This window comes from Phalacrocorax carbo, chromosome 5, assembly GCF_963921805.1.
Source record: "Phalacrocorax carbo chromosome 5, bPhaCar2.1, whole genome shotgun sequence".
Lineage (NCBI taxonomy): Eukaryota > Metazoa > Chordata > Aves > Suliformes > Phalacrocoracidae > Phalacrocorax > Phalacrocorax carbo.
Genome location: NC_087517.1, coordinates 69,944,773 through 69,972,596, shown reverse-complemented (window position 1 = coordinate 69,972,596; position 27,824 = coordinate 69,944,773). Strand labels below are relative to the sequence as shown.

The following is a 27,824-nucleotide window of genomic DNA, read 5'->3' as shown; positions in this document are numbered from 1 at the left end:
CCAGTCACCATCCCTGCTCCCCATTCCCAGTCACCATCCTCATGCCCATCCCAATCCCCACTCCAGGTCACCACGGGCCATGCAGAGAGACCCCCGAGCAGGGAGCAGGCTCCCAATCCTGCTGCCATCCATCCTTCCCTGTCCCACCCCAACCAAAGTGACTGGGGGGACACTGGGAGGGACTGGGGACACAGGAAGGCCTGGAGGGCAGATGTGGCCGGGGACACAGAGCCAGCAGGAGGGAGGCACCGCAGCCAGCCGCAGGGCAGCGGGGACGGCTGGAGGGCAACAGGGACATGGAGAAGGGGTCATATCCTGGCACGGATAAACCCCCCCCACGCTCCCCTCCTCCTCCTCCTTCTCCTCCTCCGTGCCCAGCACCGGCCTCGGCAAACAGAGGGAGAGAGACACGGGCAGGGTGAGCGTGTGGAACCCTCCCCATGCCCGAAACAAGCCACCTGTGTCCCCCAGGCCTGCCCACCCCACGAGTGGGGCATGGGGGGGGGGCGGGCAGCACCCAAGGGGAGCCCCCACCCTCCCCGCTCAGAGCTGGGACCCCCACCTCCCACAGGGAGAGCAGCAGAGCCAGGCCAAGGATGAAACCGTGTTTATTCGAAACCACATATCAAAACAGTTTAAAAAGCAGCTTAAAACTGACAGCGCGGGGTGCAGCTGCCGGCCCCGAGGGGGATTGTGTGCCCCCCCTGCACGAGCAGAGCCCCCATTTTGGGCTGAGGAGATGCCCGGGGGATGGGGAGCGGGTTCCCCTTTGCGTGCCGAGCCGCTGCCAGAGCCGGCTGGACAGGCACAACCGCCACCAGGCCGGGCAAGCAGGGATTAGGACGCCGTCCTCCCCTCCACGGCAGGCCTGGATTTGGGGCTGGGGGGGTGCAGGGGGGCTGCCAGGGCCTTTGGAGGACCCCCACCTGCTCCCCGGGGAAGGCACTCATGTGAAGGCACTGTGGTGTGCGCACAGGGAGCGGGGTCCCAGCTTTGGGGGCGCTGCACTGAGGTGGGGGTCCTTCCTATGTGCCCCCAGAAGGATGGGGGGCTCCCAGGCTGGTGTCCATGGGAGCAGGGTCCCCCCAGGGAGAACCAGGGCAGCGGCGGGGGGCAGAGAAAGGGGCTGGGGGGGGCTCAGCAGGGGGGATGGAGCCAAGTGGGGTGTGCTGGGGATGGTGCAGCGGGGCGGGCTGACCCCCTGCGGCAGGGGGGCGGGGGGGAGGTCACTCTTCCCGGTTACGGGGGCCCCCCCATTTTTGTCGCCGCCGCAGCTCCTCCACCTTCCACTCCAGGCTGCGCACGGTGGCATCCAGCTGGGTGCTGGGGCTGGAGGACCCCACCAGGCGTCCCAGCAGGGTGTAGAGCACCCACAGCCCCAGCAGCATCCCCGCCTGCACCGTGGGGCTCTCCTGGGAGGCCGTGACGTGGAGAAAAGCACCCAGAAAACAGCAGACCTTCACCCAGCGGAGCATGGGCAGGAGCAGCCCCCAGAGCCGCGACAGCAACCAGGAGCCCACCAGGGCAGCCAGTCCCCACAGCAGCACCCGTTGCACCTCGCCGGGGCTCAGCGCCGCCACGCGCACCAGCCGGTCCCCTGCGAGGGAGGCGAGGGTGTCACCGGTGGCATCACCACAGCAGTGGCACCGGGGCTGGGTGCCAAACCCATCCCTGCTCGCCACCCCGCTCACCGCTGACGCCGGAGGCGGCCAGGAGATCGCCCAGGATCTCGCAGAGCGCGGTCAGGGCTGCCGAGATCCCCGAGGATATGACCCAGAGGGTGGCGGCGAGGCTCTGTGGGGAGAAACGGAGCTGGGGGGGGAGCGGTGCCGGGGACGGCGGAGCCGTGGGGATGGAGCGGGTGGGTGGGACGGGGGGCAGCGGGGATGGCTCCTTCATGCGCCGCGGGACCGGGACCTCACCTCCGCCACCAGCTGCAGGGGCTGGGGGCCCACCCAGCTCCCCAGGGTCTCCCAAGCGGTTCGGCCGAACCGCAACAGCACATCGTCAGCGGCGCGGCCCAGAAAGCCGTCCTGGCCATCCTCCGCCTTGTCCTCCGCCGCCATCACCCCCAGCATGGGGACCCACAGCAGCACAGCCAGCAGGGCCCGGCGCCCCACATCATCCCCCATCTTGGGTCCTGCCTCCGGTCCGGGGTCTCTGTGGGGAGAGGGAGAAGCGGGTGGGAGCGGTGCGGGATCTCACCACCCCCAGAGCCGCTGGCGCTGTCCCTCCTCCATGGCGGGGGCACCTCCGCCACCCGTAAGTCGTGGCACGCTTCCAGAACGGGCTCTGGGGGACAGCCGGGGGGACGGAGGCAGTGGGGTCCCCCCCCCCAGTGGCCTTTGGGGTCCCCCGAGCGGGAGGGACAGCCCCCCCGCCCCGGGCTGAGCTGGCCCGGTGCCCCCCGGCCGCCCCAGCTCTCTTTAGGACAGGCGTCAGCGGGACGTGGCGGCTGTCCAAGGACACAGGCCCAGGCTGCGGGGAGGGGTCCGGCACCCCCTTACCCCAGAGGAGGGAGCGGGGTGCAGCCATCGCTGACTCCCCCCCACCTCAGGAGACCCCACACCCGCCCCCCACGGGCACCCCACTCCTCCCTGTCCCCCTCCGCGTGCCCCATCCCGCCCCCCACCTGGGTCACCGGGTGCCCTGCCCCTGCCCATCCTGGGGTACCCCATTTCCCCCCCTCCCCTGGTACTCCATCTCACTGGGGACCCCCGACCTCTCAGACCCCCGGGGGGACACCTCTTTCCCCCCAGTGAGGCACCCCAGGACCCCCCCTCCCTCCTCATCCCCCCCGACTGTTCCCACCCCATCCCCCGGGATAATCCCGATGCACCCGGGAACCCCCACCCCCGGGACCCCCACCCGGATCCCCCCCAAACCCGGGCCCACCACCCCACTTACCCCCACCCCTGGGTCCCCCCCTTTCTACGCCCCCAGGACCCCTCACCCCCGGCACCTTCCTCCCTGGTCCCCCCACCCCCGGGTCCCTCGCACTCCGTCTATCCCCCCCCGAGCCTCCCCAATCCCGGGCCGTCCCCCCCCCGCGACCCCGGGATACCCCCCACCCGGCTGTCCCCCCCCCCTCGGGGCAGCGCTCACCGCCGGCCGCCAGGGGGCGCTGCGGAGCGTGGCGGGGCACGACGGGAACTGTAGTCCGGACGCGCCACGCTCCCGTTGCACGCCGGGACACGGTCGCTATGACAACGGCGCCGCGGTGCATGCCGGGAGGCCCCGGTCACCGGGAAGAGGGGGTGCCGTGGCGCGGTGCAGGCTGGGAGCGCTTCCGTTTCCGGTGCCCGCGTGAGTCGTTGGGAACGTCGCGGCGGCCGCGCGAGCTGCCCGGAACCGGAACCGAAGTTACGACCGGAACCGGAGCCGGTGGGAACCGGAGCGCCGCGGCCTGCCGGTGTCCGCCATGGCCCTCATCTGCTCCAGTGAGTGCGGGGGTCGCGGAGGAGGCCCGGTGGCTGGGGGGGGACGACGACGACGACTCTGGTGTTCGGCGGGCAGGTGGAGGGTTACGGGCCCCCCGGTGGTACCGTAACCCCCACCTCGGTTCCCTCCCTCCCTCCCAGTTTCCAACGAGGTGCCCGAGCACCCCTGCGTCTCCCCGGTTTCCAACCACGTCTATGAACGGCGGCTGATCGAGAAATACATCGCGGAGAACGGTACCGACCCCGTGAACAACCAGCCCCTCTCCGAGGAGCAGCTTATCGACATCAAAGGTAACGGGAGCGTGCCTGGGGGAGGGGGCGATTGTACCCCCGGTTCTCCCGGGGGAGGCACCGAGGGGGGGAATTTGCCCCTTCAGGAGCAGGATGGAGGCGCACGAGTGGTTTTGGGTGCATTAACGTGGGTGAAACCACAAAAAAAAAAGGCTCGGAGGAGAAGGAACGATGCGGGGGAGGTGTTGAGCGTGGCTGCTGTGTCCGATTTGGGGGGAGCTGTGATCCCCTAGTGGGGCGCTGGCACCCTAAAAAAGGATTTCCTGAAGGATTAGTCAGTGATGCTCTCCCTGATAGCCACGGGGAGGCAAACCCGAGGTGGTCGGAAGTGGGGGGGATCAGGTTGCTGGGGGCGGCGTGGAGACAGCAACGGGGTTATCTGAAGGGAAGGATGGGAGTATTGAGGACGCGGGTGATGTTTTCACCCTGTCTCATTGGCAGTTGCCCACCCGATCCGGCCCAAGCCTCCATCCGCCACGAGCATCCCGGCCATCCTGAAAGCCCTCCAGGATGAGTGGGTAAGTGCCAGGTGACGGCTGTGAACGGGGCTGAGCGCCGGCAGCTGCCTGCGCCGGGGCTAACGCCGCCTTTTCCCTGCCTGCCTGACGCTGCCTTGTCCCGCTAGGACGCCGTCATGCTGCACAGCTTCACCCTCCGCCAGCAGCTGCAGACCACGCGCCAGGAGCTGTCTCACGCTCTCTACCAGCACGATGCCGCCTGCCGCGTCATTGCTCGGCTCACCAAGGAGGTCACCGCCGCCAGAGAAGGTGACGTGGGGTGACACGGGGTTGGGGGGCTGTGAGCCTCAGGGAGCTGGAGTGGGGAACGAGCAGTTCGTGGCCCAGGCAGCAATTGCTGCGCTGGATACCGTCTCTTTTCCCGCTTTCAAACACCTGTTAAACTCACAGCCTTTCTCTCCCTCCGCAGCTTTGGCGACTCTGAAGCCCCAGGCTGGCCTCATCGTGCCCCAGACGGTGCCGTCCGCCCAGCCAAATGTGGCGGTGAGTCCCCACTGCCCGTCTCAGCGCTTTTCCACTGCTGATCTCCTCTCCTTCCCCCCGTTTTCCTTCTCTGGGTGTAACCAGCCCCCTTTTCTGCCCTGTGCAGGGAGCTGGGGAGTCCATGGATCTGGGAGAGCTTGCGGGCATGACCCCCGAGATCATCCAGAAGGTAAAAAGGGGTCTTCCCCTTGCGCTGCTGCAGCCTTCGGCAACAGTTCTTCCCCTTGAGGGAGCCCAGTCAGTCCGTGACCACTCTTCTCTTGTTTGCAGCTTCAAGACAAGGCTACGGTGCTCACCACGGAGCGTAAGAAGGTAAGCGGCCCTGTTTCCTCCTGAATGTCATGCTGTGCCCCAAGGGAGGCCGATGTTTATCTCTGCACCGTTTTCCTTTTGCAGAGAGGCAAGACTGTTCCAGAGGAGCTGGTGAAGCCGGAGGAACTCAGCAAATACCGGCAGGTCGCCTCGCATGTGGTGAGTGTCATGCTGCAGGTTGGGGCTCGAAACCCCCGCCACTTAACTGGGCACCCTGGCCTCTCCTGCGCCGCTTCGCTGCGTCAGTAAGGGACAGATCTGCTGCCAGGCAGAGCACAGAGAGGGTCATGACTCTGTGCTGCAGCCAGCAGGGACCTATGCTGGAGCAGACAGAGCACAGGCTCCTGCCGTTGGAATGAACCACCCTGGGCTCCTCCAAGGGCCTCTCAATTCCCTTTGTGGGCATTTTCTTGCTTGTGGCATTAATCTGGCACCCTCCTACCTCGCGCAGGGGCTGCACAGCGCCAGCATCCCAGGGATCCTTGCCTTGGACCTGTGTCCTTCTGACACCAACAAGATCCTCACGGGTAAGGGAGCCTCCTCCGCTTGCTGGGGACTCTGTGGTGTCAGCTACGAGCCTGTGGCTGCCTGGGAGCGGGTCCCTTTCTCTGTGCTTTTGGGGGATAGAGGTGGGACAAGGGGATTATCTCACCTCGTGGCAAAGTTTCACAGGACAGTGGTCCCCAGGAAAGGTGGCTGGACTTGGACTTGGCTGGCCACAGACTCCTGTCTCTCACTGCTCCCTACTCTGTTTTCCAGGTGGGGCTGATAAAAACGTCATCGTCTTTGACAAGAGCTCGGAGCAGATCCTGGCAACGCTCAAGGGGCACACCAAGAAGGTTACCAGTGTTGTCTTCCACCCCTCTCAGGTGCGTTCAGCCTCTTCCCCCATAGCCAGGCTTCCCCAGATCGGGTTTTCTGGGCCCTCTTCTGGCGCTCTGTTCTGGTGGGGTCTCCACCTCATGCAGACTGGGCCAGTTCTTGCCTGTAGAAAGCGCTCTCAGATGGAGAAGTGCAGCTCTTTTGATGTTAATTTTCCTGCCTCGTCCCTGTCTAGGACTTGGTGTTCTCAGCTTCTCCCGATGCTACTATCCGGATCTGGTCTGTGCCCAATGCTTCGTGCGTGCAGGTCGTGCGCGCCCACGAGGGCTCTGTGACGGGGCTGAGCCTCCACGCAACAGGCGACTACCTCCTCAGCTCTTCTGATGACCAGGTGGGACCCAGCCCCGGGCCACAGACAGCCTGCCCTGCTCCTTGCCTCTCTCTACTCAACGCACTCCTCCTCTCTTCCAGTACTGGGCTTTCTCGGATATCCAGACAGGCCGTGTCCTCACCAAGGTGACGGATGAGAGCTCTGGCTGCGGTAAGACTTACAGATGAGTATCCCCACCCTGGGGGGCTGCTGCCAGCCTGGAGAGAAGGGATTTTTGTTCCTGTGGGTCCCTGGGCTCCTGGAGCTGAGAAGAGCTCAGGGGGTTGTTCTGCTAACAAAGTCAGAAAGCCTCCCCAAACCTCTGCGTCTCCCCCTGTGTCTCCGCAGCTCTCACCTGCGCCCAGTTCCACCCGGACGGGCTCATTTTTGGAACAGGGACGATGGACTCTCAGATCAAGATCTGGGATCTGAAGGTAGGGCTGGCGCTGGGTGCGTGCAGGGCGGGACAGGGAGGCCGTGCCTTGGGGGTGTGCTCAGTTTGGTGCCTGTGTCTGCTGGAACGAGGCTTTGGGGAATCCCTTTGGAGGTTTCCTCCAGAAAATATAACACTTCAGCTCAGGAGCAGCCGCTTCTGGCGCCATTGCTGGTGATGGGGCGGTTTGTCTTGTGACAAGGAGGCGTTTGCTGCGTGCCCAAGAGAAGCAGCGAGGAACAGGAGGGCTCGAGGGCAGGCTGCCTAGCTCTGCCGCGGGATGAGCCTGCGCTGGGCGCGCGCGGGCCTTGCTCAGTCCCACGGCTGCGAATTTGTCAGCACAGCCCCACATTAGTGACGCGCTGTAGCTCTGGCGCAGCTCCGGCTGTCGGCAGGTCAGCTCTAAAGTCCCCCGTTGGCCTGACGAGCCATAATTCAGGGCAACAAAGAGCGTGTGGAAGCGGCCTGGTCTCTGCCCACCTGCCATTTAACTCTGAAGCAGACTGATGATACAGGCTGATGCAGGCCACCTGCCCGCCCAGCTGCGGTTGCAAGGATCAGCTCTCTGATCGCCCAGCTGCGAGGGCGTTGCCATTCTCTAACTGCCCTCTCCCCAGGAACGCACCAACGTGGCCAACTTCCCGGGGCACTCGGGCCCCATCACCAGCATCGCCTTCTCCGAGAACGGCTACTACCTGGCCACGGCAGCGGACGACTCTTCTGTCAAGCTCTGGGACTTGCGTAAGCTCAAGAACTTCAAGACGTTGCAGCTGGACAATAACTTTGAGGTGTGTGACGGTCCCCTTTTCCCCCTCAATGGCCAGGCTCCTCTCCCAGCGCCAACTGCTCCTGGCTGCATTCCTCTGCAGCCTGATGTGAAGGTTCTGCCACTCCCTGGCACCCCAGGAGGCCGTTTGGGGTGTCCTGGGCCTGGTCTGAAGCCTCGTTCCCTTCCTCCTCTGCAGGTGAAGTCTCTCATCTTTGACCAGAGCGGTACCTACCTGGCCCTGGGCGGGACGGACGTCCAGATCTACATCTGCAAGCAGTGGACGGAAATCCTCCACTTCACAGGTGAGGAGCTGGGGCCGTGGGAGGGTGGAGGCAGGAGGAGGGGAGACACATAGGTCCCCTCCTGAGGAGAGGAGATGCTCTCCTGGGTCTGCCAGAGCCAGCTATGGGGTGCAAAACGCTACCCACCCCATCAGTGCCTCTGTGCAGCGAGGCAGCAGGTTGTTCCGTGAGGAACAACCCCATAGAATTGTAGAATGTCCTGAGCTAGGAGGGACCCACAAGGACCATCGAGCCCAGCTCCTGCCCCTGCACAGGACACCCCAAATTCACACCGTGGCTCTGAGGGCCTTGTCCAAGTGCTTCTGGAATATCGCCAGGCTGGTGCCATGACACCTCCCTGGGGAGCAAGATGATCAGGGGCCTGGAGCACCTCCCGTGTGAGGAAAGGCTGAGAGACCTGGGTTTGTTCAGCCTGGAGAAGAGAAGGCTGAGGGGGGTCTCATCAGTGCTTAGAAATATCTGAAGGGCAGGTGTCAGGAGGATGGGGCCGGGCTCTTCTCAGTGGTGCCCAACGCCAGGCCAAGGGGCCACGGGCACAAGCTGGAACACGGGAAGTTCCCCCTGAACATGAGGACAAACCCCTTCCCTGTGCGGGTGCCGGAGCAGGGGCACAGGCTGCCCAGAGAGGCTGTGGGGTCCCTTCCCTGGAGACATTCACCCCCCGCCTGGACGCGGCCCTGTGCCCCTGCTCTGGGGGTGCCTGCTCACGCAGGGGGTGGGACGGGGTGAGCTCCAGGGGTCCCTTCCAACCCCTGCCAGCCTGGGATCCTGTGAGCCCCAGCTCTCGGCCCCCTCGGCAGGGGCAGAGGTGGCTGGCTCTGCCCGTGCCCCCCTGAGCAGGGAGCAGGCAGGGGGTAACGCTGCTCAGTGCCGTCACTGTGGGCTGTGTCTTCCCTCCCCAGAGCACAGTGGCCTCACCACAGGAGTGGCTTTCGGCCACCACGCCAAGTTCATTGCCTCAACGGGCATGGACCGGAGCCTGAAGTTCTACAGCCTGTAGCCCCGGACGTGGGGCCGGGGTCTTGCTGCCGTGCTGGGGTTCAGTGTGGGAGGGCGGGAGGGAGTATCAGGGAGGGAGGGAGGGAAGCAGGTGGTTCATTACTTCTCCGGGCTCCCCTGCCGTAGCTGTTGGCAGAGGGGAAGTTGGATGTCGCCTTCCCCATGCTTCACAGATTTGTTGGTTTTAGTTTTCTTCTTTTCCAGTTTCGTGTGTGTCTTTTCTGGCTTTAGATTCTGTTCTGTGGTTGTAACTGATGCAACAAAAGGCTCCAGCCCTGGTGCTGGTGGGTGTTTGTGGCCGGGATCGTGGCAGGGATGTGTGGAGGGAGGGAGGGGAGGACTGTGCAGGTTTTGTAAGCAGTTATCTAGTTTCATTAAGGAAATAAAGAACTATTCACCGTAGCGGTGTGTGCCAGTGTCGTCCCGGGAATACGGAGGGCTCCTGTGAAGGGCCGGGATGTATCACCGAGGCGAGGAGGCTCCGACAGTGCAGGCAGAAGCGTGGGGTGGGACGGGGACGGGGGTCACAGCCCCCAGCCAGCGGCGCTGAGGAGGGAGCTGTGGGTGCTGCCGGCTCCGGGATGGGGACAAGGGCCCTTCCTCTTTCCTCCCGTCCCCCAGGGACAAACCACGAGCACAGCCTCCAGCCTGAGCCCTGCTTTGCACTGGTTTATTTATCCCGCTTGCCTGGAGCTGTCGGGCGGCATCTGGCTGGAGGCAGGACCTGTGCAGGAGGAAGAGGAGAAGGAGAGTTAGTCAGAGCTGGGATGAAGGTGCAGTTTAGGGAGCAGAGGGTACTTGTCCAGCACCTCCAGGCTCAGCCTCGCCGCAGCTTGGGGACCTTTGGGAAGATGATACGTCCTTGGGAGGTGGCTGTGGTCATGGCTTCGGCTGTCCTCTTGTACCCCAGAGACCGCCGCGCTCCTGGGGAGGGGCAGGGGGTTGGTGTGGAAAGCCGGGGCAGGTGGAGGGTCCCCCCGCGCCCAGCTGCCGAGGAGCTGACAGCACCCCGCAGCACCCCGACTTACGTGAGGGCACTCCCAGCTGGCAGGAGGGCCGGCAGGGCTCGGGCTGGGCGAGGTGGCACACGGAAGCGCTGCATGAAATGTACACCTGGAAACCACGGGTGGGCCAGTGTCGGTGGCTGACGGTGCTGGGGCCCCTGGAGAAGGCACCCCAAGGAGCCCCCACCTTCTCCAAGCAGCGTGGACTCCCCGCTGTGGGACCACGGCCGGGGAGCAGAGCAGCACTGCACCGGCAGCCCGGGGGGTTTGCTCAGGAAAGCTGCTGGGGTGGGTTTGGGAGTGTTGGGACCGGGTCTTGCCAACACTGGGGGGGCTCGGGGAGCACCAGACACCTCTGAAGTCCATGACCAGCCCCCCGGGGTGCTGCTGCAGGGCACGCCTGCCCCCCCTCACCTCTCCCTCCAGCACTGCCATGGAAGGGGGCTCCACGAAGGTGAAGGTGGAGACGGCGAAGCGCTGGTAGTGGCTTGGGAAGGGCAGCTGCGGCGAGGCCGGTCCCACCGGCACGAGCTGAGTCCTGTAGTTGTCCCCTGTGAAGGGGCACCTGGGCGTGCGAGAGGGACCCTCGGTTGGTGGAGGTGAGCCCCCCCTTTCATCCTCCTATCCCCGTTCCTGCTCACCCGTCCACCAGGATGGGCCACTGGGGCTCAGCCGCGGCGTCAGTGCTGGGGGACGCCCAGCAGTGGTGCAGGACCAGCACCAGGTTGGGGTCCGTCTTCTGCAGGAGGCGAACCTCCACGTAGATGGGATCACGGAGCACCCTCACCAAGGGGTAGTCGCCGTCGGGGTGGTAGGAGGTGTAGCTCTCGTCTGTGGGAAGGGTGAGAGGCTGAGTGGGATGAGGGTGGGGGGCAGCGGGGGGGCCGGCAGATGGGCTGCTCACCGGTGGCGATGCGGAGCTGGAGCCCCAGTGGTCCGGGCATGGCCAGGGGGGCGGCCGTGGGGGGCACGGCCACCTCCATGCGGAGCGGCAGGAGGTCGCTGGCATTGTAGATGCAACGAGCCTGAAGGCTGCGAGGAGCAGAGCGGACCTGGATGCCCCCAGTCCCCTCCAGCCCCCCCGCCATGGCATCAGCTCCCCCAGCCCAAGGAGGGGTGGGCACTGCTGTGGTGCCTGCTGCAGGGGTCCCCGGTCCCAGCACCGAGCACTGGCAGGAGCAAGGAGCAGGGGAACTGGTCTTGGGGGTGCTGCAGGCAGAGGGGGAGCCAGATGGGTTTTGCGAGGAGGGGTCCCGACTCTCTGCCTGGTTTCACCCACCCTCCCCTTACATGTAGGTGCTGTCCCGTGTGATGGAGCCGCGGGGGGCCCCCTGGACATCGATGGTAGAGATCAGCTGGTTCTCATAGATCAGTCGGTCCTCGATCACCTGGATCAGACACGCACATGGGGTCAGGGTCCCCACCCACAGTCTGAGCATCTGGCGGGGGTCTCAGGGAGGCGGGGTAGAGGGGGTCACATCCCTACTTGGACTGTGGTGCCGCACTGTGTGACGGGGAAGCGGAACATGACGAAGGTCTCCGTCACCCTGACGGGCTCGCAGCCGGCCTGGGTGCTGGCGAGGCGCACGCTGTCCAGGTTGTAGGGCTGGGTGGTGAGGCCCCGCGGCACCACCAGGACAAAGTGCCCGTCCAGCAGGCACTGCACGGTGGCTGCGGCACGAGGGAACGGCTCCATCACCCTGAGCGACGGGGCTCTGCAGCCCCCATTCTCCACCCCGGCAGGTGTTGGCCAAGGCGCTCAGCGATGGGGTTCCCCAGGGACCCCGGCCAGCATCCTACCCGTGTTCCCATAATAGCAGGGCACGACGCGGTCCATGTCATCGTAGCAGCAGCCCGCCTGCAGGCATGCTTCCCGGCCCTGCGGTGCCATGCAGGGCATCTTCCCCACCACCACTTGGCACTGCTCCCGCGTCAGCTGGGTGCCTGGGGCGGCAGAATGGGGGGACACTGCCCTGAGCATCCCTCTGCCCTCCCGAGCAGCCCCTCATGGCTGTGACCTGCTGCTCCGGGGACAGGGAGCACCCAGCCCCGGCTGCATCCCTCCATCCCACCACGTTGCTTTACCTGCCCCTGCGGAGGGGTAGAAGAGAGCCGTGGATTGCAGCAGACTGGCCTGGGATTGAAGCCCGGGGTGCAGCAAGCCAGGCTGGGCTTGGGGCTGCAATCCCGGGCGCACCAGACCTGGCTGGGGCTGAGCCTGAAGTCCAGGGCGTACCAAACCTGGTCGGGACTGAAATCCCGGGGGCACTAGACCTGGTCGGGGATGGCCTGGATGTACCTGCCTGGCTTGGCTCTGGAGAGCCGGGCGCACCAGGCCTGCCTGGGACTGGGAGCCGGGGTGAGGCAGCCCAGCTTGGCTCTGGAGCCCAGGGCGGAGGAGACTAGCCTGGGAGTGGGTCTGAAGGCCGGGGCGAACTAAGCCCGGCTGGCTTTGGGGCTGAGATCCTGGGCGTACAAAGCCTCCTTGAGCCTGAGCACTAGCGTGCATTAAGCCAGACTGGACGCCAGGGAGCGCCAGCCCAGGCTGGTTTTGGGTCTGAAGCCCTGGGCGAAGATGACCTGGTTGGGTTTGAGCCCCGGGGTGCACAAGCCCAGGCTGGTTTTGGGTCTGAAGCCCTGGACGAAGATGACCTGGTTGGGTTTGAGCTCTGGGGTGCACAAGCCCAGGCTGGTTTTGGGGCACAAGCCCTGGACGAAGAAGCCCTGGTTGGGTTTGAGCCCCGGGGTGCACAAGCCCAGGCTGGTTTTGGGTCTGAAGCCCTGGACGAAGATGACCTGGTTGGGTTTGAGCCCCGGGGTGCACAAGCCCAGGCTGGTTTTGGGTCTGAAGCCCTGGACGAAGATGACCTGGTTGGGTTTGAGCTCCGGGGTGCACAAGCCCAGGCTGGTTTTGGGTCTGAAGCCCTGGACGAAGATGACCTGGTTGGGTTTGAGCCCCGGGGTGCACAAGCCCAGGCTGGTTTTGGGTCTGAAGCCCTGGACGAAGATGACCTGGTTGGGTTTGAGCTCCGGGGTGCACAAGCCCAGGCTGGTTTTGGGTCTGAAGCCCCGGGCGAAGACGACCTGGTTGGGTTTGAGCCCCGGGGTGCACAAGCCCAGGCTGGTTTTGGGTCTGAAGCCCTGGACGGAGAAGCCCCGTCTGGGTTTGAGCTCCGGGGTGCAGCAGCCCAGGCTGGGCTGGGGGTTGCACGCCTGGGCGTATTAAGTCCCGCTGGGGTTGACTGATGGGGTGATTCATGCCTGGCTGGGGCTGAAGCCCTGGGCGAACCAGGCTGGGCTGGGGTTGGGGCTGCAGCCCGGGATGCACCAGGATGGGCTGGGTCTGAGCCACGGGGTGAACCTGTTCCGAGTGGGCTTGGGAAGGGACCTGGGGTCCTGGGCGGGTGAGGGTGGACTGGGACACATGGTGCAGGAGGCCAGGCTGGGACAGGGGGACAAGGATGTCAGTATGGGTCTGGTGGACACTGTTGCCCCGGCCGGCCCGGTGCTCAGTGCGCATGTTGCTGTCCGTGAGGATCTCGTAGTCCCCTGTCTGTGGGCAGGTCATGTTGACTTCATAGGAAGCAGCCAGAACCCCGCTGAGCAGCATCTCCTCCAGCTGCACCCTCAGGACATAGCGATCCTCCTGCGGCAGGGTGGGAGGGACAGTCACCCCCAGCCCACTGGTGCTGAGGGAACAACAGGTGGGACAGGAGCCTCACCTTCACCAGGACGTGGCAACCCTCGTAGCCGGCGGAGAAGACGACAGCGCCGTCTGCCCCGGCGCTGAGCCAGTGGAGGCAGATGGAGCAGTTGGCCACGTCAAAACGGGTGCCGAACTCATCTGCGGTGACACCGTGGGCATGGCGGGGGGAAATGAGGTGGCACAAGCAGGTACCGTGGTGCTCCCCAGGGAGGCAGGTGCACAGAAACCCTCCCCGGCATCTTGGCCCCGCACCAAAAGCTCATTCAAGCCATTGGGGTCATCCCACCAGGGCAGCAGCACCCTGGGGCACTCAGGTTTTGGGGTAACCCCAGGGCGATCCGGCACATGCCACCCCAAGGAGAGCCGGGGGGGGTGTCACTCACCCACAACTTTGAAGCGGACGGTGCGGCCGTGGGTGGGGTACACCAGCAGCTGCATGCTGTAGTCCCCGCAATCATAACGGTACTGGAGAAGCGAGAAGGCGGCTCCTGGCCCCGGGGGCAGGAGGAGCAGCAGCAGGAGGAAGGAGCAGCTCCGTCCCATGGCGGTGAGCGAGGCCGGAGCACAGGGCTCTCCGTGGCTGGGCACTGGGGTCACGGATTTATAGCCGGCCGGCTGGGACATGGGAAGGGGCGGGATCAGATGACCGGTGGGGCCATGCCAGGACGGTGCCTCCTGCCCCGTGGCGGGGGGAATGAGCTCTGCCCAGGGCTCCTCGCTCCCCTGCCACCAGCGACCTCGCTGCCCCCAGCCCTGCGGTCACCTCCCACAGCCGTGCCAGGGTGACTGGGGAGGAACCAAAAGCTCTTCAAAGAAACAGCCTGTCCAGCAGCAGGAGAGACTGTCCCTGTGAAGGAGGAGTGGAGACGGCGCTGGCCGGGATGCCCAGCTGGACCAAGCCACCCAGGCAGGAGGAGGGGGCTAATATGTGCCCACCTCCCCCCCTTGCCACACAGCCTTGGGGTTCGCCACAAGCCGGTGAGGACAGCGGTGGCATCTGGCTCCTGATGGACACCCCGCTGCCAGGGCAGCTGTGGGAGCGGGATCCTGCGGAGGAACCGGGAGCGCACAGTGGCACGGCCCCGGTGAGATCTGGGGTTTGGGGAATAGGGCAGTTGTCCCCAAATCCCCCTCTCCCCCCAAGCGGCTGCACGCCCTAGCTCTGCCCTGCTGGCAGTGCCACAGGGGAACCAAAAGTCCTCCAAAAAGCACTTTGTCCCACAGCAGCGCAGAGTCAAGAGAAAATATTCCTGGAAATGGAGAATCGAGACTGCTGCCCTAGTCATGGCGTGGGGCCAGGGGTCCCCAGACCACCCCTCAGCCCAGCCATCACCTTCCTCAGCTCTGGGGTGCTCCCTGGCACCCCACTCTTGTGCCTGGCTGGGTGCTGCCCTCACCCTAGAAGAAGGGTGGTCGTGGTCCCGCCAGCTGTGCCGGGTACCAGGCAGCTGTGCCATGGGGACCCCAAGCCCTGGGATGCTGGTACCCCAAGGTCCCTGCAGGAAGGTGAACGGGGAGCCGCTGCGGTCAAGGAATGGGCAGGTATGAAACGAAAAGGCAGAGGCAAATATTACCAGCACCCCGGGACAGGGAGGAAGGACCTTGGGCCCATCGGGTAGCTGCTGAGCACAGCGCTTTGTGGGTTCCCTCTGTCTCCCTCTCCAGACGTTTCCCTTCTAGGTCTTATCTTTATTGCAGACTAAACGGAGACACCCCGACCCAGCTCCCCGGTGTGACGGTCACGGCCGGCTCCTGCACCCTGCCCCGGCACGTGCCAGGTATGAACATGCCCAGACGCCCGTTTGCCATCCTCCAGCCCAGCCCAGGCGCCAGCCTCAGTGTTTTGGAGGTTTAAAACCCTCCTGCCTGGTGGGAGCTGCTGTCCTTGGCATTCCCAGGGGAACACCCACCCCCAGCTCGGTGCAGGCAGGGGGGACTGCGCCAGCTCCCACCGGCTCGTGGCACCAAACCCAGGCTCACGGTGAAAGGGTGCGTGGAGCCAGGGATTTGGCCGTAGCCCTCCCTAAGACCTTAACCACCTCATTAAAGAGCAGTATCAGCTACAGCAACACTCTCCTGAGCCGTGGCTGTACATATATATGTATCTATACACAGATAGGGGCCCTCCCGCGTGCCGTTGCTGGCACCCGGTGCCCCCGTCGCATGAGTGCAGGCAGGACCAGGCAGCATGGATGGATGGATGTGCTTTATTGAGTGGGGTGACGACCCCCGGAGCAGTCCCAGCCCCTTTCCCCCCACCTCCTCGCAGCCATCACAGCTTCATGGTGGCGGTGGAGCCCAGGTGGAGCTCCAAGAACTGGATGATCTCCTGCCATGAGTGTTCCTGGGCCTTGGCGTGGGCTTGGGCTTCACCCCCCCACACCACCGGGCGGGGGGTACCCCGGATGCTCGAGATGCCGCAGAGGGGCGAGCCGGGGGGCTCGATCAAGTGCCCGGCCCCAGGGTAGGAGAGGAGGCGGCCGCTCTCCGGTGGCATCCGTGCCATGGCCAGCTCGGCAAAGAGCTTGCTGTTGAAGCTGCGGTCGGCCTCCCCCACCACGAAGAGGACCTTCCCTCGGACTTTCTCGACCGGGATGGCCGAGGCACTGTACGCGGGGTCCCGGGGGTCAGCGAAGATGGACGAGTTGTCCAAGGCCCCCATCTCGGCCAAGATCACACGTTCGGTGAAGTAGGGGATGGGGGGGATGCGCAGGTCCTTGTAGACCAGCGGATTGCCATGGAGGTAGGCCGTGCCGTTGATCCACACCGTGGCCACCACCTGTGGGAGGAAGGTGGCCATGGCCAGGGCCACCTCTGCTCCTTTGGAGACGCCAACAACACCCAGGCCGGGGCCTCGCACCTGCAGCAGGGGGAAATGGAGCCAGCTGGCAGCACCGCTCAGTGGGCTGTCACCAGAATGTCCCCAGACATGAGGACAACCCGCTCACCGGGACATCCCTGGTCACCAGGACCTCCTGCTCACTGGGATGTCACCAGGACACCCCTGCTTGCCAGGACATCCCTAGATCACCAGGACATCCCGCTCACTGGGACATCCCTAGTCACCAGGACATCCCTGCTCACTGGGATGTCACCAGTCACCAGGATGTCCCTGCTCACAGGGGCCACCTGCTGTGCCTCAGGGCTCACCTTGGGGTGCTGGAGGAGCAGCTCGGCCGCCTCCTCGAAATACTCCAGGTCAAGCTGGGACAGGGTGCGGGGCAGGTCGTCGTAGGCAAAGAAGGCCAGTGCCAGCACCGCAAAGCCCCGGCTGGCCAGCAGCCCTGCACGAAACTCGATGAGGCCACCTGCACCCCCAAACAGGTCAATCACCCCCGGGAAGGGTCCTGGTCCTGCAGGCAGCCAGAGAAACCATCACTGTCAGGGGGCAGAGGAGCCACCGGTGCCATCCCATGCCCTGGGGGTCCTGCCTGGCCCTGGGGTGTCCCCAGGGGCGCTGAGGCCAGGCATCCCGGGGTCACCCATACCCCACTGCTCACCAGGTGGCAAGAAGAGGGCCCCGCGGACCCTGCCCTCGCGGATGGGCACCCGCTGCACACCGGGACCCATGTACCACCGCTCGGCCTCGCAGGAGGCCAGCGGCTGGTCCTGGGGTTTGGGGACCAGGTGGGCACCATCGAAGACCTCCAGACGGACAAGGAAGGGGCTGCCAGCCACATCCCGCTTGACCAGCCGTCGGAAGAGGGTGTCGGGCTGCATGAACCAGAAGAGCCCCATGGGCCAGACGCCTCTGTAGCTGCCGCCCAGGGCGGCATGGCGCCCGGGGTCCACCTCGCCCGCCCCGTCGGCGCGGAAGAAGGCGCGCGCCTGGAAGCACTCGCCATGCTCGTCTGTCAGCAATGCCCGCAGGGTGACCAGCTGGGAGGGGGACAGCCCCCGCACCTGCACCTGCACCGGCCGGTCAGCCAGCGAGGACCGTGGTGTCACCGTCACCTCCACCATGGTGCACCTGGGGATGGAGATAAGCAACCCACTCAGGCTTCACGGTCACTCCACGCGGGGAAGGGGCTGCTTGGTGGCCCACCGAGGGCTGGCAGCAGGGGACTGTCCCCAGGGATCCTGAGGGAGGAGGGGGGGCCACTGGACCTGGCGATCACATGATGGGGTTTGCAGCCCCTCCTTCCCTGGTCCCTGTCCCTCCACCCCTGATGACATGCAGCCCCCGCACCCCCCCCCCCAACACCTCCCGCCCTCTGACCCCAAGCTCCCCTCCCCAAAACCCACCCAGCAGCAGGGACACCCGCAGAGACACCCCTTTTTCTTCTGTCCCCCAGTCCTGGCATCCCCAGCACCCACCAACACGCCCTCTCCCTGTCCTCCTCCTCTTCACCCCAGGGCTGGACCAGAGTAGGGGGTCAGGGGCTACAGGGTCCCCCCATTCCGTTGCAGACCCCATTTCCCCTCCGCGTGGCAGAGTGGCCAGGTAGGCCGTGGCAGCACGCAGGGAACCCAGCGAGGTGCTGGCCCCAGCCCAGCCCTGGGAAGAGACGCCAAGTTCGCCCACGTACGCCCTGCCAGGAAAGCAGCCCCCCCCACCCCGAAGCCCCGGGCGCCTGCAAGCTCTGAAGCCACGGGGATGGGCTCCGAGCCCCCTCTTACCTGGCCGGGGCAAAGGCTGGGCTGGCAGCTCTGGGGAGGGAGTGGATGGGAGAGGCAGGGCTCTGCCTGTGCTGCCTGAGTGATCATTAACCCAGGAAGCAGCGAGGGCAAAGCCCTCCTGCTCTATGACCTGGGCCAGGCTGGCAGCTGCCCCATGGCTCCGCTGCGCCCCATAGCTCCTGCCAGGCCCCTCACCTCTTGCCTGCGGCACCCCTCAACAGGGGCTGCCCAGCGCATCCGTAGGAATCCCCCCCCAATTCCTACTCCGTGGGGGCAACGGGGAGCTCTGCCCCCTCTGTTGGGGTCCCCCAAGCCCGTGATGCTCCCAGCCAGTGATTAACCCACCCCCATGCTTTGCTCTGCCTCGGGGGGCACAGGGCCAGCTCCCCCCATGGCCACTGCTCATCCTGGGGCTGCAGCTCATCCCTCCCAGCAGCTGCCACCCCAAGATGAAGCTCCTGGGCTCAGACACCACCATGCCCCCCCATGCCAGGGTCCCCCCACCGCAAGCAAGGGCTTATCCTCCCTGCAGCCTCATGTTTGCCCACCCTTGGCCCCCCACCCCGCTGGTCTGGCTGACAGCAGGCTGAAGACACAGCCCTCACACGAGTGCAGAAATGGGGCTTTCACAGAACAAGGAAAGCCAGAAAGGTGAAAAGATCCGTGTGGGTTTCCCACCCCCCAAGCCCCTTCCTCCACCCACCAAACCCACCCTGCAGCGCTGGTGCCCCCCAGCACCCCCAGACAAGGGTGACAGGAAGCCGTGCTGCACCGTGCGCTCCCCTCCCATCTTCGCAGCCCAGCAGAGATGTGCCCCCTCTCTTCATGACAGGTTCCAGGGCTCGTTCCCAGGGGGGCAAGACCCCTCTTTGAGGAAGGGGAGCTCGGGGGGTAAGGGGCCACGGCGCTGTGCAATCACAGGAAGGCTGAGGGAAGGCCCCAAGCTGGAGCCACCAGCCCCACCCCAAGCTGTTGGAGGCCAGTCTGGGTCAGTTCCTATTCATTTTTATAAAGAAAAAGCAGATTTGGGCAGGTGAAGCAGTTCTCCTTCCACCCGCCGGCCGTCAGGAACACCCCAAATTCACAGGGCAGGGGGGATCCCGCAGTTGGCTCCTGTGGGTCACGGCACTGTGTAACCCCAGCTCCGTTCTGCTGTCTGTCCAACACTGAGAGCCCGGGTAGCGACTCCTGCCCGCCAAGCCGAGGAATCGCCCCTGGAGAAGAGCAGGACCCACAGAAACCCCGGCTGCCCGGGCCAAGCATCGCGGCGCCCCATCTCCCATCTCAATCCGTGGCTGCTTTGCGCTGCACGGGTGCCTTCTGGAGCAGGGCCAGCGTGTCCCGCTTCTCCACCCGCCGCAGCTGCTTCTTCTTCGCCCGCTTGAGCTTCAGCGGGTTCCGGATCTGGGGGAGGAGGGGAAGACGGAGCTTTTCAGGCACCGTGACCGCACTGGGGGGAGCCAGGGGGGATGGGAACAGCAGGGGTCCCAGCAGCACAGCTGGAGCCAGGCCCCTCTGCACCAAGCTGCGGGGTGGGATCTTCTTCCTCCTGCTGCCAAAGCAGCGGACGCAGCAACGGTCAAAGTCTGTACATGAAGCCACCCAGCTCCTGATCTGATTTATCCTAAAACTCCTCCCTGGGAACAACCTCCAAGTTGCCCCAGCTCTTGTGTCGGAGAGGACAGGCAATAACCCCATCCTCACCACCACTGGCTGTGCAGGTCTTCACCACGCCCAACCCAAGCTCCTGGGTCTCTTCCAGACAGAAAAGCCCCAACTTCCTCACATGAAAATGCACTTGGATCCCTGTCAATGCTGATTTTCCCTCGCTCTATCAGCCTGCGTGCCAGCGACCCCCAGGGTGACACCCTCCCCGGTTTTCTCAGGCTTGAAAGAGAAGCTGTCCCCGCAGCCGCCCTGCAGGACACCGGCTGTCTGCTCGGCAGAGACACCCTCCTGGTAAAGCTGGGTTTAGTTGGATTTTCCCAATCTTCCCAGTGCTGCCCACAGCACCCTTTAAAGGAGGAGCCATGGAAAGGAACTGGAGCAAACTGGAGCCCAGCACCCGGGGTCTGGAGGGCACCGGCTCTGCCAGGCCACCGTGGTGCCCCCAGCCAGGAGCAGGGCCGCGACTCACCACTTGGACAATCTCCGCCTTCCGTTCATTCTCCAGGCGCCGCTTTATGTTCTCCGCCCGCCGCCGCTTTTTCTCCTGCAGGAACAACACCAAAACATTCCCTGCAGGTCCCTCCCTCCCCTCCGGGCTTAAACCCCAACGAGGATCGACCCGCGGTTGATGCACACGCCGGTCAGGGAGCTGCACGGCTACAGCAGCACGAGCGACACCTGCCCAAGCATGAAATCTGCTGTGCGAAGCCAAGCCAGCAGCACTCTTCTACCCCCTCCAAGAGGCTTGAACTGACGGAGCCAGTTTATTCCGAGTCAGTGACTTGCAGCATGTGACTGTTGCAGCCTGGATTTGGCAGGATGACAGGGAATTTACCACTCTGCCTGCCCACGAGAGGGGCAACCGGTGGGGTTTGTGCTCACTGTGAGGCAGGCACCCTGCAGGGCTCTGCCACGATAACGCCACAGCCCCGAAGCCCAGGATGCGAGCAGAGATGCAGGGTTACATATGAGGGAAGTGGAAAGTCTCTGATCGCAGCTTCACACTCCCAAGGGCAGAGAGGCCCTGCAGGGGGACCTGGACAGGCTGGAGAGCTGGGCAATCACCAACCCTGTGAAGCTGAACACGGGCAAGTGCCAGATTTTGCCCCTGGGGCAGGGCAGCCCTGGCTGCACAGACAGACCGGGGAACGAGGGGCTGGGGAGCAGCTCTGCAGGGACCCGGGGGCTCTGGTCAATGGCAGGCTGAACACGAGCCCCCAGCGTGCCCTGGCAGCCCCGAGGGCCAGCCGTGCCCTGGGGGGCACCGAGCCCTGCATCGCAGCCGGGCGAGGGGGGGGATTGTCCCGCTCTGCCCCGCGCTGGAGCGGCCTCACCCCGAGTGCTGTGGGCAGCGTTGGGCGCCGCAGGACACTGAGGGTATAAAGCTACTGGAGAGTGTCCCGAGGAGGCCACGGAGCTGGGGAAGGGTTTAGAGGGGAAACCGTACGAGGAGCGGCTGGAGTCCCTGGGTTTGTTCAGCTGGAGCAGAGGAGGCCGAGGGCAGCCTCATGGCGCTCTGCAGCTCCCTCCCGAGGGCAGGAGGAGGGGCAGGGCTGGTCTCTGCTCTCTGGTGACCAACGCCAGGCCCCGAGGGAATGGCAGGGAGATGTGCCAGGGGAGGGTTAGGCTGGGCATTAGGAGAAGGTCCTTCCCCCAGGGGGTGGTGGAGCCCTGGCACAGGCTCCCCAGGGAGGCATCACGGCACCAGCCTGGCGATGTTCCAGAAGCACTTGGCCAAGGCCCTCAGAGACACGGTGTGAATTTGGGGTGTCCTGTGCAGGGACAGGAGCTGGACTTGATGACCCTTGCGGGTCTCTTCACACTCAGGATATTGATTCTATGATTCCTTGACTCTGCAACGCAGCCCTGAGCTCACCCTAGCAAAGGGAACAGGTAGCTCCAGCCGCGGGCTGGGACAGCAGAGCCACCAGCTGCCTGGTAAACCTGCCTCATGGAGGCATCAGGCACAGAGGGGCTGGGAGATGCTGCCTGCGGGGTCCTGGGCACAAGGCCCACTCCCGAGCACCGTTACCTCTCGCTCCCTCTGCTTCCTCTCCTGCAGCTGCCGTGCGAGGTCCTGGACAAGCTTCTTCTCCTGCCGCTCCTTCATCTTCCGCGCCCAGGAGGTGCGAAGGGCCTTGTCCTGGATCATGTGTGAGAACCTGAGCAGGCAGATGGGCCGAGTCAGCAGCCGGAGGCTGCAGAGCTGAGCATCCCATGGCTCACAGAAATGCTACGCAGCCTTGGCCCCTCTGGGCCCTCTCCATGAACTGCTTGGGCCAGAACTCTGTGAAACTCCCCCTGCTCAGAGCCTCCCACAGCAGCCTCAGCCCTCGGACATCCCCTCCAAACCTACCTTTTAACACTGTCTCCCACAGCATTCTCCAAGAGAAGCTGGCAGCTCGTGACTTAGATAGGTGTGCTCTTCACTGGGCAAAAACCTGGCTGGATGGCCGGGCCCAGAGATCTGTGGTGAATGGAGCTAAATCCCATTAGTGGCTGGTCACAACTGGTGTCCCCCAGGGCTCAGTGCTGGGGCCAGTCTTGTTTAATGTCTTTATCAATCATCTGGACAAGGGGATTGAGGGCACCCTCAGTAAGTTTGCAGATGACACCAAATTGGGTGGGAGCGTTGATCTGCTGGAGAGCAGGAAGGCTCTGCAGAGGGACCTGGACAGGCTGGATCGATGGGCTGAGGCCAATTGTGTGAGGTTTAACAAGGCCAAGTGCGGGGTCCTGCCCTTGGGTCACACCAACCCCAGGCAGCGCTGCAGGCCTGGGGCCGAGGGGCTGGGAAGGGCCCGGCGGAGAAGGCCCTGGGGGTGCTGGCTGACAGCCGGCTGGGCATGAGCCAGCAGTGCCCGGGTGGCCAAGGAGGCCACCAGCCCCCGGGCTTGTGTCAGCCCTGGTGTGGCCAGCAGGAGCCGGGCAGGGATGGGGCCCCTGTGCTCGGCCCTGGGGAGGCCCCACCTCGAGTGCTCAGGTTTGGGCCCCTCGGGACAAGAAGGGCCTTGAGGGGCTGGAGCGTGTCCAGAGAAGGGCAGCAGGGTTGGGGCAGGGTCTGGAGCACAAGTGTGCTGGGGGGCGGCTGGGGGAGCTGGGGGGGTTTAGCCTGGAGAAGAGGAGGCTGAGGGGAGCCCTTCTCGCTCTCTGCAGCTGCCTGAGAGGGGCTGGAGAGGGGGGTTTGGCCTCTTCTCCCAAGCCACAAGCAGTAGGACAAGAGGAAGTGGCCTCAAGCTACATCAGGGGAAATTTAGATCGGATATTAGGGAAAAATTTATTTACTGGAAGAGTGGTCAGGCCCTGGCACAGGCTGCCCAGAGAGGTGGGGGAGTCACCGTCCCTGGGGCTGTTCAAAAAACCTGCAGACGCGACACTTGGGGCCCTGGTTTAGGAGTCCTGGGGGTTTTGGGTTGGCGACTGGACTTAAAGATCCCAGAGGTCTTTTCCAACCTTAATGATTCTCTGATTCCTCCCAGCTCAGGACTCCCCCAAAACAGCCTCGTACTCTCCGTGTCCTCCCCGAAGCCTGTGGGTACCTCCGGAGCCCCCCTACAAACCTACGACCTCCCCGGACCAGCCCACTCCCAGAACGGCTCTGTCCCTCCCAGAGCCTCCCCCAAAGCACCCCCCGACCTTGGGGACGCCCCAGAGGCCTGACCTTCCCCCCCACCCCGCGCCCACCTCTTCTTGCCGGGATCCTTCCACACCCGCCCCGACTTGGGCCTGCCCCGCGGGATGGCCGCCGCTGCTTCCTTCCGCTTCTTGGCGGCTTTCCGACGCCGCCGGGCCTGGGCCTGGGCCGGAGCCGGGGCCGGGGCCTGGGCCTGGGCCTGGGCCTGGGCCGGGGCCTCCCCGCACTCCCCCTCCATTCTCCACGCGTCCCCTTCCCCTACGGCGCCGTGCGATGACGTCGCAAAGATGCCGCGCAGCAACTTCGCGCATGCTCAGAGCGGAACAATGGCGCCGCCGAGCTCCCCGGCCGCCATTTTAGTGTCGGGTAGTACTTCCCGCCTCCCCGACGGCGCCGGGTGGAGGCCGCCATGTTTGTGCCGGGCAGACTCTTACAGGTGCCCATCATACCGTCATGGCGGCTACCCGGTGCGAGGGCCCGGTGAGGCCTCCCCCCTTGCCCCCTGAGCGAGTCCCGGAGAGACGCGTGGCCTGGGCTGGGGCGAGAGACCTTTATTGGGGGCCAAACCCACAGAGGGGAGCGGCCTCCATCCCGGGACCGGGGCACAGAGGGGTCGCGGGCTCCGGCCAGCTCCACTGTCAGGCACCAAGGAGGCTTCGCCCGGTGGCTCCGGCACCTCGACTGCAGCGGGGCTGGGGCATGCAGTGGTTCTTAACAGGGTATGGCTGTGGGCTTGGCCATGGCTACAGCACCTGGGAGAGGAGAAAGGGTAGAAATCCCACTTTTGGGGTCATGCAGAGGGACCCCCACAGGCCACCGGCCTGGGGAGGCCCCTCGGAGGAAAGAGGGGGGACAATGATGCCCCACTCCCACCAAAACACGGGGGCTGGCATCCCAACTCTCCCCAGGTTTTGGGCTGCAACAGGGTGCTGGGATGACCCCGGCTTTGGCCCCCCCCTCACCATGCGCGTGTAGCTGTGCAGCTTGACAGCATGGTAGCCAAAGGCCAGGGCCGCCACTGCGACACAGAACTCCAGGAGGCAGAAAATGACGAAGATAGAATCCAGCCCATTGCTCAGCATCTGCAAGGAGAATGGAAGGGTCACAGGATCCTGGAATGGCGGGGGTTGAAAGGGCCCTCTGGAGCTCACCCCGTCCCACCCCTGCGTGAGCAGGGACCCCCAGAGCAGGGGCACAGGGCCGCGTCCAGGCAGGGGGTGAATGTCTCCAGGGAAGGGACCCCACAGCCTCTCTGGGCAGCCTGTGCCCCTGCTCTGGCACCTGCACAGGGAAGGGGTTTGTCCTCATGTTCAGGTGGAACTTCCTGTGTTCCAGCTTGTGCCCGTTGCCCCTTGGCCTGGCGCTGGGCACCACTGAAAAGAGCCCGGCCCCATCCCCCTGACACCCGCCCTTCAGATATTTCTAAGCATTGATGAGACCCCCCCTCAGCCTTCTCTTCTCCAGGCTGAACAAGCCCAGGTCTCTCAGCCTTTCCTCACAAGGGAGATGCTCCAGCCCCTGAACATCTTCGTAGCTCTCCACTGGACTGTCTCCAGCAGTTCCCTGTCCTTGACCTGGGGGGCCCAGACCTGGACGCAGCACCCCAGATGTGGCCTCACTGGGGCGGAGCAGAGGGGGAGGAGAACCTCCCTCGCCCTGCTGGCCACACGCCTTTCCATGCACCCCAGGGCACTGCTGGCCCCCTTGGCCCCAAGGGCCCGGTGCTGGCTCAGGGTCACCTTGCTGCCCCCCAGCACCCCCAGAGCCGCTCTCCAGCAGGTCCCCCCCAGCCCGTGCTGGTGCGGGGGGTTGTTCCTCCCCAGGGGCAGGACCTGGCACTGGCTCTTGTTGAATCCCCTGAGGCTCCCCTGGGCCCAGCTCTCCAGCCTGCCCAGGGCTCGCTGGGTGGCAGCACAGCTTCTGGTGCATCAGCCGCTCCTCCCCGCTCGGGATCATCAGCGAACTGGCTGAGGGGACGCTCTGTCCCTTTGTCCAGGCCATTGATGAATATATTGAACAGGACTGGACCCAGCACAGACCCCGGGGGAACACCCCTGGTTACAGACTCTGCCCCGTTGGTCACGATCCTCTGAGCTCTGCTGTTCAGCCAGTCCTCAGTCCACCTCATGGCCCGCTCCTCTGACCCACACTTCCTAAGCTTGTCTGTGAGGGTGTTATGGGAGACGGTGTCAAACACCTTGCTGAAGTCAGCAAGTGGGTCCTGCAGGTCCCGCTCGCTGGCAGCGCCCCTCGTCCCCCTCCCTGCATGGCAATCGCCCTGTTTGCGTGTCCTGCGCAGGACCGGGAGGCTCTACCTTATTCTCAGCATTGAAGCACCACTCGGCTTTCAGCTGGTACGGTAGGTTGATCTTGCAGCTGGGGATGTCGTTAGTGATGGCCACTGTGTGGATAAGAGTGGCCACCAGCGTGCTCAGGATGACCCCGACGTTGACGACGCAGCAGGTCTTCACCTGTGTGGGTGACCTCGTGTCAGCCATTGGCAGCTCTGTCTCTCCTGCTCCCACCGAGAGCACAGGAGCCGTGCGGGTGGCAGCGCGATGCCCACCCACCCAGAGACCCCCGCGAGGTGCCACGGAGCCGAGGGAGAAGCTGCTCGGGGCTTTCTGTTGGAGCTGTCTGAGCAGGGGCACCCCCAAGCTGCATTATTCAACTCGGGTCAAATATACTCCTGGAGAAGCCAGCCAGGTGTAGCCGCCCTCCGTGACACCTTTTGTGTCTTGTGGAGACCCTGAGGCCTGAAGGATTGCCCACCCTCTGGCCGACGGGGAGAGAGCTGGGCACCTCCCAGGGGTGAGACAGGCCTTAGGTGCCTCGCTGTAGACCCTGCAGGGTGAACCCAGGCTGCGGAGGGGTCCTGCCAGCTGCTGGGAGGGGCAGAAGTCGCAGAAGCAATGGGGGGTAGTTTGTCCCTCCCAGCCTGGCCACTGCAGACCCCCTTACCAGCAAGATGTTATCTCTTTTTTCGCTTTCCACAAGCAGAGAACCTGAGATCAGGAGCTGCTCAAAAAAAAAAACAGAGGAAGGAGGGTGTCAGCAGCAAGGCACCCCTCCCTGTCACCCATTCCTCACATCCCAGCACCCCTCCGGCTGCGCATCGGCGTTCAGGGCTGCACGCACACACCCTCCATCCCCAGAGGGGACAGCCAGATGTGGATATAAGAGGAGGCCCTGGTGATGAGGGGATCTGGCCCCCGATCCACCGAGATCCCCCTGTCCTCGTCAGACAGCAAGGAGGTGAAGGCCCCGCATGTCCCTGCTTACCAGGAACCCGAGCCAGAAGAGGACCCCGCTGGCCACAGGGAGGGAAGGGGTCCTGTGCTCTGCCACCATCAGGATGATCCCAAAGCAGATGTGGATGATCCCAGTGAAGATGTGGATGGTCTGGGGAAGGACGGGAGAGAAGGGTCCCCCCCGGTCACTCTTGGCCCAAAGCACTGCCTGTCTGCCAGCACCGGCAAAGGATGGATGTCACCGTTGCCGTTAGCCGCGTCCCACCCCAATCCCGCTGTCGCACCGCGTCCTGGCTGCGCCCTGCGGTGCCGAGAAGGGGCTTGCACGAGCCAGCAAAGGGAGCTGGTCCCAAACATCACCTCTGCCCCAGCCAAGGCGAACCTCAAGCAGAACAGTCCCTGGGGACACTTAGTCCCTGCTTTGCCCCCGAGATGCCCCGTCCCCCCGGGACGCCGCAGTCTCACCCCCAGCGCCTTGGGCTGAGCCCTTCTGAAGCCTCTGGCTTGAAATGACAACGCGGGCGCGGACGGCCTGGAGCTGGAGGCCAGCTGGGCTGCTCGGGGGTCTGTGGCCGGGATGACCTCTGTGATGATCCTCACGCCCCCAGAGTCGGTCACCGTGGTGGCTGCCATCGCCTGTGGGCAGAGCGAGGCTGGCGAGCCGGGGAAGCTGAAGGAGCAGGCCAGCTCCCACCCTGCCCAGGGACCAGCACGTGGGACATGTCCACGTAAGCAGTGACACAAGAAGCACTGACATCCTCTCATGAGGTTGTCCCACACCTCAGCCCCCACCCAGGTACCTCCTTCAGCCCAGGCTTGCCCTCCTCCTCCTCCCCACGGTCGCCGTTAGCAGTCGGTTTGCTGTCCAAACCTCCCCGGGAGGTGGTGGTCGGGCACGGACACGGTCCCGCTGCCCTTTGCTCCCTGCAGGAAGTTTGTTCATGGAAATCTCGTCAGGCCCCTCTTGCTCAACGAGGCAGCTTTGCCAACAGAGGGGAGACAGGGTGGCAAAAACCCCACGCGCACCCGCCTGCGCGCATGAGGTGGAGGGAGAAGGAAGAAGAGAGAGGGGCTTTGCCAGCCTGAGAGGGGCACCCCCTCCAAGGGCTTCGCTGCAGCCTGGGGAAGGGATCGGGATGCTTGTCCCTTGGGATGCTCCAAGGAGGAGATCCCCCTGCCCAATCTTGGGCGAGCCTTTTCCA

General features: G+C 64.6%; 6 protein-coding genes across 8 annotated transcripts; 1 reads left to right on the top strand and 5 right to left on the bottom strand.

Annotated features, from left to right (window-relative positions):
- Positions 1–591: 591 nt before the first annotated feature.
- On the bottom strand, positions 592–3,282 carry TMEM109 (transmembrane protein 109). The gene is made up of 4 exons (XM_064452979.1): positions 3,106–3,282; positions 1,923–2,160; positions 1,692–1,794; positions 592–1,597 (listed from the first exon to the last, which is right to left on the bottom strand). The coding sequence occupies exons 2-4, from the start codon at positions 2,130–2,132 to the stop codon at positions 1,227–1,229; spliced, it is 684 nt and encodes a 227-aa protein (XP_064309049.1). The 5' UTR covers positions 2,133–2,160; positions 3,106–3,282; the 3' UTR covers positions 592–1,226.
- A 16-nt stretch (positions 3,283–3,298) lies between these two features.
- On the top strand, positions 3,299–8,807 carry PRPF19 (pre-mRNA processing factor 19). The gene is made up of 16 exons (XM_064452975.1): positions 3,299–3,440; positions 3,582–3,731; positions 4,173–4,249; positions 4,357–4,498; positions 4,659–4,732; positions 4,839–4,901; positions 5,003–5,044; positions 5,129–5,203; positions 5,496–5,571; positions 5,804–5,913; positions 6,102–6,257; positions 6,338–6,407; positions 6,585–6,670; positions 7,287–7,457; positions 7,635–7,740; positions 8,643–8,807. Exons 1-16 carry the CDS (start codon positions 3,422–3,424, stop codon positions 8,738–8,740), a joined length of 1,515 nt encoding a protein of 504 aa, XP_064309045.1. The 5' UTR covers positions 3,299–3,421; the 3' UTR covers positions 8,741–8,807.
- A 320-nt stretch (positions 8,808–9,127) lies between these two features.
- ZP1 (zona pellucida glycoprotein 1) lies at positions 9,128–14,142 on the bottom strand. Of its 2 annotated transcripts, none has more exons than XM_064452973.1 (12): positions 13,833–14,142; positions 13,466–13,587; positions 11,829–13,389; positions 11,544–11,687; positions 11,230–11,414; positions 11,034–11,131; positions 10,648–10,775; positions 10,385–10,574; positions 10,158–10,308; positions 9,768–9,852; positions 9,549–9,663; positions 9,128–9,450 (listed from the first exon to the last, which is right to left on the bottom strand). In XM_064452973.1, exons 1-11 carry the CDS (start codon positions 14,071–14,073, stop codon positions 9,557–9,559), a joined length of 3,012 nt encoding a protein of 1,003 aa, XP_064309043.1. In that variant the 5' UTR covers positions 14,074–14,142; the 3' UTR covers positions 9,128–9,450; positions 9,549–9,556. The 2 variants fall into 2 exon arrangements, with proteins under 2 accessions (XP_064309043.1, XP_064309044.1); XM_064452974.1 differs by having other exon boundaries at positions 9,128–9,446.
- A 1,500-nt stretch (positions 14,143–15,642) lies between these two features.
- Positions 15,643–18,172, bottom strand: LOC135313550 (acyl-coenzyme A amino acid N-acyltransferase 1-like). 2 transcript variants are annotated; one of them, XM_064452976.1, is made up of 4 exons: positions 18,070–18,172; positions 16,950–17,419; positions 16,600–16,802; positions 15,643–16,309 (listed from the first exon to the last, which is right to left on the bottom strand). In XM_064452976.1, exons 2-4 carry the CDS (start codon positions 17,410–17,412, stop codon positions 15,722–15,724), a joined length of 1,254 nt encoding a protein of 417 aa, XP_064309046.1. In that variant the 5' UTR covers positions 17,413–17,419; positions 18,070–18,172; the 3' UTR covers positions 15,643–15,721. The 2 variants fall into 2 exon arrangements, with proteins under 2 accessions (XP_064309046.1, XP_064309047.1); XM_064452977.1 differs by lacking the exon at positions 18,070–18,172 and adding an exon at positions 17,767–17,983.
- An 886-nt stretch (positions 18,173–19,058) lies between these two features.
- On the bottom strand, positions 19,059–23,655 carry CCDC86 (coiled-coil domain containing 86). Its single transcript, XM_064452972.1, has 4 exons — positions 23,422–23,655; positions 21,770–21,899; positions 20,207–20,281; positions 19,059–19,473 (listed from the first exon to the last, which is right to left on the bottom strand). The coding sequence occupies exons 1-4, from the start codon at positions 23,607–23,609 to the stop codon at positions 19,354–19,356; spliced, it is 513 nt and encodes a 170-aa protein (XP_064309042.1). The 5' UTR covers positions 23,610–23,655; the 3' UTR covers positions 19,059–19,353.
- Positions 23,656–23,907: 252 nt separating this feature from the next.
- On the bottom strand, positions 23,908–27,559 carry LOC135313548 (membrane-spanning 4-domains subfamily A member 15-like). Its single transcript, XM_064452971.1, has 7 exons — positions 27,423–27,559; positions 27,088–27,258; positions 26,654–26,773; positions 26,333–26,389; positions 25,687–25,842; positions 24,334–24,453; positions 23,908–24,123 (listed from the first exon to the last, which is right to left on the bottom strand). Exons 2-7 carry the CDS (start codon positions 27,253–27,255, stop codon positions 24,115–24,117), a joined length of 630 nt encoding a protein of 209 aa, XP_064309041.1. The 5' UTR covers positions 27,256–27,258; positions 27,423–27,559; the 3' UTR covers positions 23,908–24,114.
- Positions 27,560–27,824: the final 265 nt, after the last annotated feature.

Excerpts from the sequence above, each read along its gene's own strand:
- TMEM109 (XM_064452979.1), bottom strand. The coding sequence starts at position 2,132 with ATGGGGGATGATGTGGGGCGCCGGGCCCTGCTGGCTGTGCTGCTGTGG. Across the intron at positions 1,795-1,922 it reads CCCTGCAGCTGGTGGCGGAG|AGCCTCGCCGCCACCCTCTG; the intron begins GTGAGGTCCCGG and ends TTCTCCCCACAG. Across the intron at positions 1,598-1,691 it reads GGCCGCCTCCGGCGTCAGCG|GGGACCGGCTGGTGCGCGTG; the intron begins GTGAGCGGGGTG and ends CCTCCCTCGCAG.
- ZP1 (XM_064452973.1), bottom strand. The coding sequence starts at position 14,073 with ATGTCCCAGCCGGCCGGCTATAAATCCGTGACCCCAGTGCCCAGCCAC. Across the intron at positions 13,588-13,832 it reads CGTCCGCTTCAAAGTTGTGG|ATGAGTTCGGCACCCGTTTT; the intron begins GTGAGTGACACC and ends GTGTCACCGCAG. Across the intron at positions 10,776-11,033 it reads ACACGGGACAGCACCTACAT|CCTTCAGGCTCGTTGCATCT; the intron begins GTAAGGGGAGGG and ends TGCTCCTCGCAG.
- CCDC86 (XM_064452972.1), bottom strand. The coding sequence starts at position 23,609 with ATGGAGGGGGAGTGCGGGGAGGCCCCGGCCCAGGCCCAGGCCCAGGCC. Across the intron at positions 20,282-21,769 it reads GGAAGCAGAGGGAGCGAGAG|GAGAAAAAGCGGCGGCGGGC; the intron begins GTAACGGTGCTC and ends TTGTTCCTGCAG. Across the intron at positions 19,474-20,206 it reads AGGCGGAGATTGTCCAAGTG|ATCCGGAACCCGCTGAAGCT; the intron begins GTGAGTCGCGGC and ends CTCCTCCCCCAG.
- PRPF19 (XM_064452975.1), top strand. Across the intron at positions 4,250-4,356 it reads AAGCCCTCCAGGATGAGTGG|GACGCCGTCATGCTGCACAG; the intron begins GTAAGTGCCAGG and ends TTGTCCCGCTAG. Across the intron at positions 4,733-4,838 it reads CCGCCCAGCCAAATGTGGCG|GGAGCTGGGGAGTCCATGGA; the intron begins GTGAGTCCCCAC and ends TGCCCTGTGCAG.
- LOC135313550 (XM_064452976.1), bottom strand. The coding sequence starts at position 17,412 with ATGGTGGAGGTGACGGTGACACCACGGTCCTCGCTGGCTGACCGGCCG. Across the intron at positions 16,803-16,949 it reads GGCCCTCTTCTTGCCACCTG|GACCAGGACCCTTCCCGGGG; the intron begins GTGAGCAGTGGG and ends GGCTGCCTGCAG. Across the intron at positions 16,310-16,599 it reads TGCTCCTCCAGCACCCCAAG|GTGCGAGGCCCCGGCCTGGG; the intron begins GTGAGCCCTGAG and ends CCCCTGCTGCAG.
- LOC135313548 (XM_064452971.1), bottom strand. The coding sequence starts at position 27,255 with ATGGCAGCCACCACGGTGACCGACTCTGGGGGCGTGAGGATCATCACA. Across the intron at positions 26,774-27,087 it reads CTCAGCCCAAGGCGCTGGGG|ACCATCCACATCTTCACTGG; the intron begins GTGAGACTGCGG and ends GTCCTTCCCCAG. Across the intron at positions 24,454-25,686 it reads GCTTCAATGCTGAGAATAAG|ATGCTGAGCAATGGGCTGGA; the intron begins GTAGAGCCTCCC and ends TTCTCCTTGCAG.